The sequence below is a fragment of the Alosa alosa genome, chromosome 17 (genome assembly GCF_017589495.1).
Source record: "Alosa alosa isolate M-15738 ecotype Scorff River chromosome 17, AALO_Geno_1.1, whole genome shotgun sequence".
In the NCBI taxonomy this organism is placed as follows: domain Eukaryota; kingdom Metazoa; phylum Chordata; class Actinopteri; order Clupeiformes; family Clupeidae; genus Alosa; species Alosa alosa.
In genome coordinates, this window is record NC_063205.1 from 25,085,694 (window position 1) to 25,101,142 (window position 15,449).

Below are 15,449 nucleotides of genomic sequence, written 5' to 3' on the forward strand. Positions count from 1 at the left end.
GAGAGACAGAGAGAGAAAGAGAGATAGAGATCAAGTTAGAGAGAGAGAGAGAGAGAGAGAGAGAGAGAGACCCCACACATAGCTGACATTGTGATGTGGGACAGGAACTGTGTGTGTACATATCCATGTGTGTGTGTACACCTTGGAGTTTGTACGCATGAGGTGTACATGTTGGTGTGTGTGTGTGTGTGTCTGTGTCCGTGTGCGTGCTGGGCTGGCCTCCATGAATTCTGGTACATCCTTATGTATATTTGCTTCTGTGTGCATGGACACCATTCCTACATGCAAAGCATACACTTGCCTTGGTGCACTCAGTGCTATGAGTATCCGTGAATCCCTGAGCAAGCCCTAGAATATCTACCTGTGTGTGTGTGTGTGTGTGTGAGTGTGAGTGTGAGAGACAGACTCCTCCGGTGGAGCGCTAAGGTTTCCTCATCACAATCCCTTTTTTTTCAAGCAGAGGCCATCTCTGTTCCAGCACATCAACAGGTTATTTATGTCTGGACACGCATCACAGGGTCCAGCTGACTTAATACCAGATCGGCAGAAAAACAAAAACATTATGTGTGTGTGTGTGTGTGTGTGTGTGTGTGTGTTTGTGTTTAACACGCATGGACACAGTGATATGGTGGGATATGTCGTTTTTAATTTTCTTTGTATGAAAGGATAATTGAGTTAGTGAGTGTGTGTGTGTGTATGAGAGAGAGAGAGGGAGTGTGTGACTTGGCAGCATATTTGTTTGTGTGCTGAGTGAGTCTTCATAGACTGAGCCAGGAGAGCATTTGCACCCTGTTGCCTCAGTGATGCTGATGAGACAACACATAGAACCCCTCTCCCCCTAGAGGCGAAGACAGGGTACTGCAGGTCACCGGAGAGTAAGCACAGTTGACAGAGTTCATTGAGTGTAATAAAGCACCTACACACACACATGCACACACACACATTCACTCAATAAGACAAACACACACTTCCTGTCTGTGTCCTCTTTTGCATTATCTTTCTGTCGCTGGCTGCTTGTTCTCATGACTCTGTTCCTGTCAGTTTGCTGAGCAGTTTCTCCTGGTGTGTGTGTGTCCACCCAAGCTTCTCAAGTTCAGCTGTTGTCTGCGTGTCAGGATAAAGACGGTGTGAGGGCTGTTTATTTGCCCTCTCCTTCATACCACCCCACACACACACACCTCTACCCTCTACATCCATCTCTGACTCACAACTCTGTTATGGAACAGTATCTTGTGCATGCGTCTGTATCTGTGGGTCTCCATCTCTCCTCCGCGCCCCTGTGCTCAGGGTCCCCTCCTGCGTTGGCGGGAGGAAGGGGAGGTGGTCGCTCGCTCAGGGGCGGGTGCTGTTTTTCTTCGTGCGGTCTTCGGCTTCTCTCCTCTCCTCTTTCATGTCCCTCCACAGTCATGGCCGCCGCCGCGGGTTATTGTTTGGCATCGCCGGCTTCCCTCGGCTTCTCCGAGCAGGAAGGTGTTACGTAATGCCATTGTTCTTTGTCAGCAGTGTTGCATGCAAAGGTGTGTATTGTGTGTGTGTGTGTGTGTGTGTGTGTGTGTATACATATATATGTGTGTGTATGTATATGTGTGTGGTCTGGCGCCTGAGTGTTCGAATGTTTTGGGTGTGTAAGTGTAAGTCTGAGTGTGTGTGTGTGTGTGTGTATGTGTGGTTTTGGATGTGTGCACGGATGGGTGTGTGTGTGTATGCATTTGTGTGTTCAGAAAGGGAGGTGTTGCGAGATTGTGTGTGTGTGTGTGTGTGTGTGTGTGTGTGTGTGTGTGTGTGTGTGTGTGTGTGTGTGTGTGTGTGTGTGTGTGTGTGGCGGAGCCTCATTCAGTGCCAATAATGGTTTGGAAGGGTGTTTTCATCTCCTCTTGGGTGCAGTGGTAAGCTAGTGGTTTGGCCCTGAGCTTGTAGTGTAGCGTGCGTTAGAGCAGCCCCCTGACCCGTGTGTGTGTGTGTTACAACGTTATTATCCTGATAACTGTTACAGATAAACCACTTCCTGAACAAAGACCTCGTTGGACCATCGTAACAGATGAAAATGTATTAATCACTTGAATCCTGGTGAGCTAGTATTTTTTTAATGTTTATTTTGTAATCGTATTTTTTCTAAGTTAAGCTATGTTTACCTAAGCTAAGCCACCTACACTGGAGACTAATGACCCTAAATACGCCCTAATGTATTTTTCGTGAGTGATTATACTTTTTAAAAACCAGTCAGGACAACCTCTTAATGAAATCGATTTTATAATGTATGACGTCACAAACAATTTAGGATTTAAAACAAAAAAAAGGTATCCTGTGTTTGTTATTCTGGGAAGCCAAAGTGCTGTTTAGCTGTCTTAGATAGCCTTCAAGCTAACCGCTCTGCGGTTACCATGTGAACCCATAGCAACCAAACAAACTGGTAACGTAAATGGATTCATGGAAATAATATTCTGAACTTTAGCATTTTATGAACTTGGTCTACCTCAGTACTCAGTTATGATATGCCTATGATAGTTTTATTATAGAAATGATTAAGAAGGAGATCCATTGCATTAATTAGTATTCTGTACAATTTTGTACAGACTGGTTTTTTGATTACCCCTTCAACCACTCCTTGACCTACGCCTTGGATACCTCAAATTCCCTGCTGTGATACCCTTCCTCATCACCATTCTTCCTTGCAATATTCCGAGAAATTGAACCCCCGCCTTCATCCACTTTCCACCCAGTTACTGTGGTAGGATCTGGGCAAATACACTCACACCCACAAACTGTGACATTAAGGAATTACATCCACCACTATTTTTTATTTAATTATTTATTTTGAGTGCACTCTCTTTTATTTTTGGGGTTTATGTTTATTTTGTTATTTTAAGTTCAGAGATCTCAAGGGAATTATTTATTAAAAAAGTTACCTAAGTGCCGGCACTTCTGATAAACTGATATTACAGTTATATGTTAAGAATTATTTTTATTGTATAAGGAAAAGTGATTTGATACCATAAGTATATAAATCAAATAAGTAGAAATAGTAATAAATTGAATATAGAGTCAAATAAAATAGTATAACATATAACGATTAAAATAGATCAATAAATAAAGGGTATATCAAATAGGGTTTAAATAGACTATAAATATATTTTAAATAGAATATCAATAATATACAGTCAAATGAAATAGTTAATATATACTACACACTACTATATATCACAATAGTTTTTTTATATTTCCACTGATACCTTAGAATAGAATAATATATGATTGCATTGAGTGAATTGAATGATATTTGAATGTTAAAATAAATATATGTTGTATTTAAAGAAGAATCTTTGAGAGTGGTGTGTTGTCTTGGGGTGAGTCATTGAACTGTGGTCTAGTAATAACCTAAACCAGTCTCCTTTTGAACCTAGAGTTTAGAACTAGACTGTTCCCGCACAAGCACAGGCCCTTCCCTCGTCGTGCGGGTTACACATGGGAAAGAGAAGAGGCTTTTTAAGGGATAACCAGTGAAAGACTAAAGGGGAGAGAGTGATAAAGAACTTCTTCAAGAAACTTTTGAAGACCCCTTCTCTTCCGAGAGTACCTCCTCTCACTAACAGTTACTGACTGCTACTTACACCATGTCCTAACCGGACGCCATGCAAGCGAACATTAGCGATAAATTCCGTTTGAGTACATTGTTTTCCATTGGAGAGTCCTGACCGCAAGCGACGAGAGCAGCACGATGCAACACAACGTTTTGAGAGAACTTTTGTTGTACGCCCCGTTTCTATTTGTTGTACACTCGCTTGTTCACTCGCTTTGCTCTGCTATTTTGAATGAGAAATACAACGCAATAGAAGGGCATATTTAACGGATTCAGTGTAGACCGATAACATTGACAGTCACTATCTTGGATCCTGTTAGGACATAGTGTTACACTTCTGCAGCAGAATGCATAGGAGAACAGTTTGGTTTTAAGTCTAGATTTGAAACTGATGTAATTTTTGATGTCGTCTGGAAAGATTGTTCCAAAGCTCGACCTTGCCCTGAACCTTCACTTACTTAAGTACCCTTACCTTCTCTTACTGAAGCAAGAAACACAAATGTAGACTGCAGAGAAGAGAAAGGGACGATATGTGCATGTGTCTGTGTGTAGAGGGTGTGTGTGTGTGTGTGTGTGTTTGTTCATTTGCTAGTGTGTGTGTGTGTGTGTGTGTGTGTGTTTGTATGCTTGTCTGTGTGTGTGTGTGTGTGTGTGTGTGTGTTTGTTTTGTATGCTTGTTTGTAGAGTGTGTGTGTGTGTGTGTGTGTGTGTGTGTGTGTGTGAGAGAGAGAATGTGAGTGTACTCCCTCTGTTGGTGGTAGTTAAGTGGGCCCGACTGGCTCCCTTCTTCGTGCCTAATTGAGACCTCGTTAAGTTTTATTTCAGGATCTGACCCCGCCGCTTGATTCTGTCAGCAGCTTTTTTTAGCTCCCAAACACATGTCTGATTGAATTCCGGACATCCTGTCCTGTCTGGAGTGTGTGTGTGTGTGTGTGTGTGCGTGCGTGCGTGCGTGCGTGTGTGTATGTGTGTGTTTGATAAAGGTCACTTGAGGACAGCATCGGCATAAGCTCACAGTCATATTTCCTCTCCTTTCTCTTTGTTCTTTCCGTTCTTCATCCTCTGAGCACTGTGTGTGTGTGTGTTCGTGTGCAAGAGTGTGTGCACGTACACACACGCAATCATGTGCACACGTGTGTGTGTGTGTGTGTGTGTGTGTGTGTGTGTGTGTGTGTGTGCTTACTTAATTAACATGGTCAAGTAAACATGATTAAAGAGAGTTGTGTTTTCATGATTAAGTGTCTTTACATGATTGGTTACCACTGTTTTGTATTGTTTGTTAATGTGTGTGTGTGTGTGTGTGTGTGTGTTTGTTTAAAGGGACACCAGGCAAGCCTGATGCTTTTTCTCTACGAAACTCCCCCTCGCTCGGTCTGAAGCTCTTTTCCTTTTCTTTGCGTCTTCCATCAAGGGTTTTCGCTGCTTCTTCGCCGGCTCTGCCATTGTACACACGTTTGCAACAATCTCTAGCGTTTCGTTAGCCTGCCTCTGTGCTGTAAACTCATCCATCGGCGGGTAGGATACACCGAACTTGCAAGTGGGATATTCTTCCTACAGGCAGTAGGGGCGGGCGAGAGATCCTTTATTCACCCCGTAATGAGTCATTTAACCATATACCGACTTACGAAGATGAGTAATTAACACGAAAACGTTGCCTGGTGTCCCTTTAATACATTGTAATGTGTGTTCAACACTAACACAATCAAGTGTATGACTGAAGAGATCTCTGTGTGCATGATTAGTTCATGAGTTCTAAAACAAATTGTGTGTGTGTTTGTTTGTGTGTGTTTTGTTTGTTTCTCCAGGGTTTGGGATCTGGATGGCAATGAGACTGCACTATTCAAACTTCGCTCGCCTGGCATGAGTGTGTGCTGGCACCCGGCCGAAGTGCTAAAGGTGTGTGTGTGTGTGTGGGTGGGTGGGTGCGTTTGTGTGTGTGTATGCGAGCACGCGTTTGCATACGTGCAGGTGTGTGTGAGTGTGTCAGTGTCTGTGTGTGTGTGTGTGTGTGTGTGTCAGTGTCTGTGTGTGTGTGTACCCTTCTTTGTAGGATTCTCATTTGAATGACCAATAGCGCCTCCAAATGAATATGGCTCCTATTTGCACCTACCTGACTCCATAGACACCCACAGCACAATTAAGACAAACACTGTGCTGTAACCTGCGTTGTGTTGACTCTACCCAACAACTTGCAGCACGGGTGCTAGCATCTCTTACTAGCCCGCCTCTTGACCCTTCAGCAGGGGAGTTTTGAACATTCTAACAGAAGATTCTGTAAGGTTCTAAAATTCCATGTTGAATTTAATATTGGGCTCATTCGACGTTCAACATTTGTACCGGTGTAAGGGTTAAGACCTCAGGAGGGTGCTGTAAGAGTTTAGTGCTTGAGATGACCAGAGCCCAAGTCTGGTCTGAGGTCATTTTTTTGATCCCACTAATTTCCTACCTACTCTATCATCTTGCCATCTCTCTCTCTCTCTCTCTCTCTCTCTCTCTCTGTCTGTCTGTCTGTCTGTCTGTCTGTCTGTCTGTCTGTACATCAATTCTTACAAGGGCCAGTGTCTCCCCAGAACAACTTGAGAGTTAAGTGCCTTGCTCAAGGACACAATGGTGGCCCTCAACTCCATTTGTCTCATCTGTCTCTCTCTCTCCCTCTTCCTCCCCTCTGTCTCTCTCTCTATCCCTCTCCCTCTCTCACTCACTCTACCTCTCTTTCTCTCACTCACTCTCTCTCTCCCTCTTCCTCCCCTCTGTCTCTCTCTCTATCCCTCTCCCTCTCTCACTCACTCTCTCTCTCCCTCTTCCTCCCCTCTGTCTCTCTCTAACCCTCTCCCTCTCTCACTCACTCTACCTCTATTTCTCTCTCTCTACCTCTCTCTCCATCTTCCTCCCCTCTGTCTCTCTCCCTCTCACTCACCCACACTCTCTCTCTCTTTCTCTCTCTCCCTCTATCGCTCTCTTGGGCCTACCTGCATTCCCTTAATCTCTCTCTTTCCCTTTCTCTCCTTCTCTCTCCCTCCCCCTCCCTCCCTCCCTCCCTCTCTCCCTCTGCAGTTGATGGTGGCGGAGAAGAAGGGCACTATCCGTTTCTACGACCTGGTGTCCCAGCAGGCCATCCTGTCTCTGGACTGTGGGCAGATCCCGCTCATGTCGGCCGACTGGTGCCTTGCCAATTCCATCAAGGTTGGAGCCGTCGTGGGCACAGACTGGGTCATATGGGACGTCACCCGCTCTAGGTGAAAGACCGAGAGAGAGAGAGAGAGAGAGAGTTTTTGTGTGTGAGTGAGAGAGAGAGTTTTTGTGTATGTGTTTATGTTTGTGTGTGTGATACTAAATGTGTCCGTGTGTAACTTGGAGGCTTGGTGTTAGAGAATGTGTGTTTTGTATGTGTGTTTGAGGGAGAATTGAGTGTGTGTGTTTTTATTAACCAACATCAAAGTGGGAATGGTGGTAGGCACAGACAGGCTAGTGTGGGAGGTCACCTGCACCTGGCTTTGCGTTGTCGGCTAAGTTTGCGTTGCTTGCATAGACCCTAAATGTGTCAACGTGTACTCCCTCCTTACTGCAGTTACCCCCAGAGGAAGAAGCCGTGCCATGTAGACCGCGCTCGGCTCTTCAGGTAACCACTGCCTCTCGCCATGTCTGTGTCTGTGTCTGTGTTTGTGTGATGTTACATTTACTTGTTTACATGTTACATTTACTTGTGTGTGTTACTTGTGCTTGTTGTTTGTGTGTTAGTTTTGTGTTTGTTGCTTGAATGAACCCTTTGCCGAAACCCAAGCATTTGTAAAGTGTAATTGACACGCATTGTCCCTACCAATTCAAGGAATCAACTAAACTAAAGTGCATGTTTATAGTGGCTTAGTGATAATGTGGATGAGGAAGATGATGATGTTATAGGCAGGGCTTAAAGTTGTGCCTGAATTCAAGCATGCTCCGCTGTTAGATATAATATATAATACCTTTGAATGTGTCTGATAACTTCAGGCACAGAAATGGTCATTGTTTTAAGCCCTCTATTGGAAAATAATAGTTTCTTGGCAAACATGCTGTGGTTTATTAACATGATGATGAGGATATTGGTGGTCATAGAGAATGGTAATAGCAATGGCCATTGTACTGATGATGATGTACCGACAAACTGGGACTCAGTACCTACCTCTGCAACTGGCTACTGGACTTCCTCTGTCAGAGGCCCCAAGTGAAATGCGTGTTGGCAACAATACCTCAAGCAGCATCACACTGAGCACAGGGGGCCCCCAAGGGCTGCGGCTCCAGTCCGCTGCTCTTCACCCTGCTGACGCATGACTGCACTGCAACCTACAGCAACAATCACATAGTGAAATTTGCTGACGACACAACTCTGGTGGGTCTCATCACCAAGGGCGGCGAGACTCAATACAGGTTGGAGGTCCACCATCTGACCACGTGGTGCAGGGACAACAACCTCCTGCTGAACGTCAGCAAGACCAAAGAGATTGTTGTTGACTTCCGAGAGGTCACACCCAACACCTGCCACTGACCATCGGCCGGTGCTGTGGTGGAAGAGCGAGCAGCACCAAATTCCTGGGGGTGCACATCAGTGAAGACCTCTCCTGGACCACCAACACTGCATCACTGGCGAAAGGCTCAGCGCCGCCTGTACTTCCCGCGGAAACTCAGGCGAGCAAGTGCTCCACCAGCCATCATGACCACATTCTACCGGAGGCACCATCGAGAGCATCCTCTCCAGCTGTATCGCTGTGTGGGGGCGGAAGCTGCACTGAATACAACAGGAAAGCCCTGCAGCGTAGTGAACACAGCTGGAAGGATTATTGGTGCTTCACTCCCCTCCCTGAAGGACATTTACACCACCCACCTCACCATACAAGGCGACCAAAATTGTGAGTGATGCAAGTCACCCGCTCACAATCTGTTTGATCTACTGCCCTCTGGGAAGAGGTACAGAAGCCACATCCTCCGCACTACCAGACTCACCAACAGCTTCATACACCAAGCCCGTGGGATGCTGAACTCTCTCCCTCCTCTCCCCCTCCACCCTCAGCTACATAACATCCTGGACATTGGACCAAAAAAATGGCCGCCTGCACTACTCCACTTGCACACTTGCACACTTGTACACTTTACAACTGGTGTTGTTGTCCTGAAACACAACACTTCTGCTGCTCTTACATAACTTGCACCACTATGCCACTTTCTTCTTACTTAGGTCAAACAGAACTACCCAAGCCTTTTATTGGCCTGAATTTGCACTAGTATTTTTATTGACTGTCTATGCACAATTCAACCACATTTTTGCTGCTCTTATTTTTTCATTATTATATGTGCCCTCTTATTTACTTATTTACTTTTTTTGTTTTACTTGAATGTTATGTTTGTCTGTGGACCTAAATTGGTAAAATATGTCTTGTCTTCACCGTGGGATAGTGAGAAACGTAATTTCGATCTCTTTGTATGTCTGGAACATGTGAAGAAATTGACAATAAAGCTGACTTTGACTTTGACTTTGACTTTGATGAGCTGATCCTGCCAGTGATGACTGGACAGTGATGTCAACTGAGAGTTGATTGTGATTGGTTGGTCTGTGTTCCGCAAGGTGGTCGAGGGCCAATGAGAATCTTTTCTCCACCACTGGGTGCCCTGGGAAGATTAGTAGCCAGCTGCTGGTCCACCACCTCAGCCATCCACAGGTAAACCTGGACATATGGTACATTTGACCTCACCTTTAACAGGCTAGTTTAACAAGGCAACTAAATTAACAAAATCAGAATTTCAAATGTGTGTGTTATTATGTATGTAATTATATTGATATTTAAGAATTTATGATTGATTAATGAAGAAATTGAAATAAAAAAAATGCATGTGTATATTTATTTATTCAAAGCAATGCATGGATTCAGCTGTGCATTGTGGGTAATTATAGGCTATGTGTGCCAATCTTTGACCTTATGTTTTATGATTTCACTGTAGCCTGTGATGATTGGTTCATCCACTGTTGGGGGCGGGCTCAGCTGGCACCGCAGCCTACCACTATGTGTGACAGGTGGCGACAGGAAGTTGTCGTTCTGGATGACTGAAATGTGACCAATAACAAACTGGAAGTTACAAGAAGACCTGGTGATTTCAAAACAACTAACTGCACTACGAATTGATAAAGATAGTCTATTTTGATAAGCACTCTCTGTTTTTGTGTCTTTTGTTTTTTGCTTTAGCAATAAAAGCTTTATTTTGAATGAGTTGTGCGTGCGTGCGTGTGTGTGTGTGTGGGGTGGGGGGGGGACGGACGGACGGACAATATGAGGAGTTGTGTGTGTGTGCGTGTGTGTGTGTGTGTGTGTGTGTGTGTGGGGTGGGACGGGACGGACAATATGAGGAGTTGTGTGTGTGTGAAAGGTATTTTGCATGTACTAACAGGATGATGTGGTGTTAAGCAGAGACAGGGATGATCCCAGGCAGACAGCCGTGTGTGTAGGGGAGCAGTGCTCGGCTCTTCTGCGAAGCAGCGCACCTCCGGCCTGACCCGCTGCCAAGCTGGCGAAGGGTGAGACACAGGTCAGACTAGAGGAGGAGCAGGAGAACCGTGCCAACACACAAACACACTCACCCACACTAACGCACACCCACACTCTCACTCACGCACACACACATACACACACACACTCATGCATACACACACACACACACGTTCATGCACACATGCTCACGCACACTCACACACACTCACACACACACACACTAACGCAAACACACACTCTCACGCACAAACACACTCACGCACACACACACTCTCACAAACACTCATGCATACACACACACCACTCTCACACACACACACACACACACACACAAAGCTAAATCATTCTCATCAAACTCACACACACACACATACATACATATATATATACATACATTCTGCAAAATTAATTACAACCGGGCATACACACTCGGAACAGTAAAATCACGCAGTCACAGACACTCGGAAAAATGAACTTGTTCAAAAAATGTGCTTTTCAGTCACATGATTGCACAAATACAGGCTCACACAAAAATGGCAAAACTGCATGTACACACATAACATTTACATATACAGCGGGAGAAATAAGTATTGAACGCGGCAAAAATTTTTTTCAGTAAGTAGTGTATACGTCCAGTGAGGCTATTCACCTATTTCAATAGACATTAGTATTAACTCAGGTAATCCACACACAAAAAAAATCCAAACATTAAAGTCCATAAATAAAGTTATGTGTACTAAAAAAAAAGTATTGAACACACCTACTGACATTTCTTAAATACTCTGGAAAAACATTTGTTTGTAATGACAGCTTCAAGACATTTCCTGTAAGATGGAACTAATCAGTCTCAGTATTCAGGTTTGATATCGGCCAATTCTTCTAAACAAATAGTCTTTAAATCTTGATGATTCCAGGGGTCCCTCTCGTGTATCCTGATTTTTAGTTCCTTCCAGAAATCTCCAATTGGATTTAAGTGAGGGCCTTGATTTCCTTTCTCTGAAACCAATTGAGAATTTCCTTTGTTGTATGCTTTGGATCGTTGTCCTGCTGGAAGGTCCACCCACATCTCATCCTCATCATCTTGGTGGCAAGATTCTCCGAGAAAAAAATGGCTCCTTGTCTGACCAGACTACACTCTTCATAGTCTCGTCCAAATGCTGTGTGACAAACTTTGACATGTTTGTCCTCAGTAATGGAGTTGTGCGGGGTGAGCGTGCATAGAGGCCTTGGATGAGGTGTGCATGATTTTCTGTCTAACAATTGTACCTGCTGCCTCCAAGCTTTCTGGAGCTTTCTCCGACTGGTCCATGGCTCTTGGGCTACTCTTCTGTCTGTCCTTCTGACTCTCTGGTCAAAAATCTTGCGAGGAGCTCCTGTGCATGGCCGGTGGATGATGCTGTGATGTTCCTTCCACTTACAATTGTGCTGCGAGCACAAGCAAGTATCAAATTAAGCAAACTCTCATGACCATGTTGATTATTACAAAACAAGTAGCCTGGCCCCGCCCTCCTACGTACTTATGCTCAATTTTTATTTCCCTTCAGTACGTCGTCTGAGTCTGTGGTATATTTGTGGGTTTTCTCCTGCAAAAATCTGCAGGTCCAATCAGCGAACAGAGGGAGTGGCTGAGAACGATGACGTTGAGGTTGTGCGCTAGTTTGAGCCAGACATACGTCATGACCAAACGTTAGCGATTGGTTATGGCAGATCCAATAGTTTTAAACTTCAACAGAGTACTTGCCTTCAAGGAAGGTAATGCTTGGCAATGGAAAGTGGCCAGACTCTCTGTACATTATGAAATGTACGAGTGTCTGGTAGGACCAGGCTACAAAACAAGAGGCTACGAAACAAATCCAGAACACACACATACACACACACAGACACACACACACACAATAATGGTATAGACGCAGATCACAGATGCAAAGACCTGGACCTATAATCCAGGATTACATGGAGAGGAGAAGGGGGAAGAGACAGAGAGTGATGGATATGGAGAAGAGGAGTAAGGGATAGAGAATAGGGAGGAGAGGAGGGATGGAAGGAGGAGAGGGAGAGAGAAGGATAGAGAGCTGAGAGAAAAGCAGAGTGACCGGGAAGGAGGGAGGAGAGGAGAGGACAAACGGAGAGAGAGAGGAGGGAGGGAGGGGCTACTGGGCACAGGCCCAGAAAAACGCTTTCAAATGAACAGAGAATGATGAACTTGAGGGAGGGAGAGAGGAAGGGAAGAAAAGGAGGATAGTGTAAGCCTTAGGAAGTGTATTTCTTAGAAGAGCTCAGGAAGAACAGGGAGCAAGCGTCACACACACGCAGGTCCACACACACACAGAGGTGTGTCAGGCGCACTTCAGGCACACACAGACTGGCAGTGAGAGGTGTACTGGAGATTCTCAGAAAGAGAATGGTGGAGTGGATGGATTAGTAGGGACACTAGTGCCAGGCCACCTACCCTACGCTATTCTACTAGTGTCAATCTCTCTACGCTATTCTACTAGTGCCAATCTCTCTACGCTATTCTACTAGTGCCAATCTCCCTACACTATTGTACTAATGCCAGTCTCCCTACTCTATCTGTGCCAGACCCCCTACTCTACACTATTGTACTAGTGCCAGTCTCCCTGCCCTAGTCCCTCCTTACCCTGCCTTACTCTTGCCAATGTGTGCACTGAGTGCCAATCTCAGTGCCAGTCTCCCTATCCTGAATGTTTTCCATCTTTGCCTTATCATTAGTCCGGTTGACTGACTGAACTGAACTGAACTCATCCAGTTTAGGTAAACAAGAGCATTTTCATGACCTCGATTTCACACTTTGATGTGCTTGGGGTTGAGGAAGCAGGAAGCAGAGTAGGAAACGGCAGCAATTGAGGACAGGAAAGTGAGAGATGGAGTGGACATGAAAGTAAAGGGGAAGGGGGGGGTGCAGGAGCTCCACAAAGAATATCTGGCTTATGAGGGCAGTGGGGGTGATCCAGTACAAAAGTTAGAAAACTATCCTAATTTTTGACCATTGTTGCCACTCCAGTTGTAGGTCAGGTATATAAGGATCCCCAAACTTTCAAGTTAGAACCCAGACTTCTAAGTACAACAGCATACGGACGATTTGGGTCCCCCTGGAGCAATTCAATGGTTCATTTGACTTGCTTAGGGCACAGTAGTAGCACCACCATGGGATCAAACCCATGATCTGGAGGATCTACATGGTTCTGAGAGCCTTCTATCATGGAACCTAGGCCATGCAGATCCATTACGGAATCCAGACTATGCAGATCCATTATGGAACCCAGCCCATACAGTTCTATTATGGAACCTAGGCCATACAGTTCCATTGTGAAACCCAGGCCATGTAGTTCCATGTAGTCAGCAGCTTTTTGTTGTGTGTACTGATGAATAAATTACACTAGCTCCTTGTAGAGTGACCTTCACATTTCACAGATAATAGAGCAAAAGAGTATTTTTTTTCTTCTACAAAACTTTTGTTGTCAGCCATTTGGAATAGGTCATGGAAGTTCACTCAATCCATCTCTCTGTGTGTGACAACCTTACATTCTCTCCAACACACACATATCACTCACCATTGAGTTATGATGGGGTCGAGAACTGTGAGCATTCAGGGGATTTGAGCAGAGTTGTGTGCAATAGGCCTCTGCATTAATGCACTGTATGTGTTCGAGCATTAACAGTGGTTCCCATTGTACTGGGATGTGCGCCTCTGCGTTTGACTCCGGTGTAGCAGGGGTGGGGGACCCTGACTCTTTCAAAGCCGTTAGACAGGACCTTATGTTTCTTGGACGCGGCGCGTAAACCACCGTCCGCAAGCATAACATGCTACCGCTTTCGCCGGGCTCTTGGCCGTGTTTGAACGAGTCCACTGTGGTCTGTCGCTAACGCTCGCAAAACGCTGGACGTGGACAAAGCTGGAACAGCTGTGTGTTAGAGGTACAGAGAAGTCGACGTCAAACGCAGACACAGCACTCCACAGCACACACACACACACACATTCACACACTCTTGTCACTGTCTCTCAAGCTCTCAAACATACTCACTGCTGAAGATTTTCCAAAGGGTATAATGGTCTCTTTCAGTACAAAGTGCAAGTGCAAAATTAGGGGAGATTTTCTCAGAAACATGAGTCACCTAAACTCTCCCTTAATCAATACTGTCTCTTAGAAGGGTAACCCAATGTCACCCCCTGGTGGTGGCTGCAAGCATAGCATGGGAAATCACCCCTACCTGTGGCTGTGGAGGTCATAAGAATACTCAGAACCCTCGGGACTCTGGTTCACCCGAGTTCTCGGGAGTAGATATTGTTTGTTTAAACCTGGGCCACAACTTCGGATGAAACCACGTTCTCCACACACACACACACACACCCTTTTTTCCGAGTGCTCGGAATCGGACGTTCTTGCTTGCGGTTGTGAAACAATAAACCTGGAGGATCAAAGCGTCCTCGGGGCTGCTTCGGGCAGGTTCCTACTCTAGGAACGTAGGGGAGTCGGCAGTCCTGATCCACCAGTACAGCCTCAGAAGCTGGCGTGCTGCTCATGTTCAAAGCCCAGGCGCACACACACACACACACAGGAACAAAAGGCAGCGACGGGGTCAGGCCAGTGCTGACTAACAAGAATGTAAATCAAGGAGATTAGCTGTCTCTTTAAGAGGGGATTTCTGACGTGAAGTAAAAACACCTTCACTTAAAGCAACACCAAAGAACTTTTCCTCTGTCGCACGCACGCTATTTGTTTCTCCAGCAACGGCTTTGCAAATAACGATGTCCATAGACAAGGTAGAATATGTTGCATGATTTTATGAAAGTACGATGTATTGCTACATCATGCAAGTCAAATTTGTAGTTTCTTATGTCTCATTCCATCGAACTACAAACCCGCTACCCGATCTGGCAAACTTACATAGTGCGGTTACAGCCGATATAGGGCTGCAAAGCGAATGCAGAAGTGCCGTTCACCCTGTTACATGTTGATGAACCACGGAAACAATTTTGTAAACATTATTTTAAGGTACAAAAAACTCTTTGGTGTTGCTTTAATGGCAGCTGCTGTCCTGAAGAGCACATCTGGCCCTGTTGAAGCACAGAGATGGCCCTCGGGTCTGGCACAGGTTGGCCCTGATTATGCATGGATTTTGTCCCAATCTGGCCTGGATTCAGCTCTGGTATGGCATGCGTCAGCCCTGATGACGCAGGGTTTTGGCCCCAATCTGGCTTGGATTCAGCTCTGATATGGCATGTTTATTGATCGTCAATAGTCGGCAAGGACATTCGGAAAAAAATGGAGGACTTGGAGTTACAGAAGCACTGCAGTATCAGAAAAAGGACAACTCCACAGCAGCTGGTGTGTGTG

At 45.3% G+C, this 15,449-nt stretch overlaps 1 protein-coding gene across 2 annotated transcripts in view; it reads left to right on the forward strand.

The window, feature by feature from the left end:
* nup37 (nucleoporin 37) overlaps positions 1-9,774 on the forward strand; it is a 19,599-nt gene extending 9,825 nt beyond the window's left edge. For both annotated transcript variants that reach the window (XM_048268641.1, XM_048268640.1), the window contains exons 6-10: positions 5,383-5,473; positions 6,632-6,813; positions 7,146-7,196; positions 9,174-9,267; positions 9,548-9,774. In XM_048268641.1, coding sequence (XP_048124598.1) covers positions 5,383-5,473; positions 6,632-6,813; positions 7,146-7,196; positions 9,174-9,267; positions 9,548-9,661 — 532 coding nt within the window. In that variant the 3' untranslated portion in view covers positions 9,662-9,774. The remainder of the gene's footprint in view (positions 1-5,382; positions 5,474-6,631; positions 6,814-7,145; positions 7,197-9,173; positions 9,268-9,547) is intronic.
* The last annotated feature ends 5,675 nt before the right edge of the window (positions 9,775-15,449 follow it).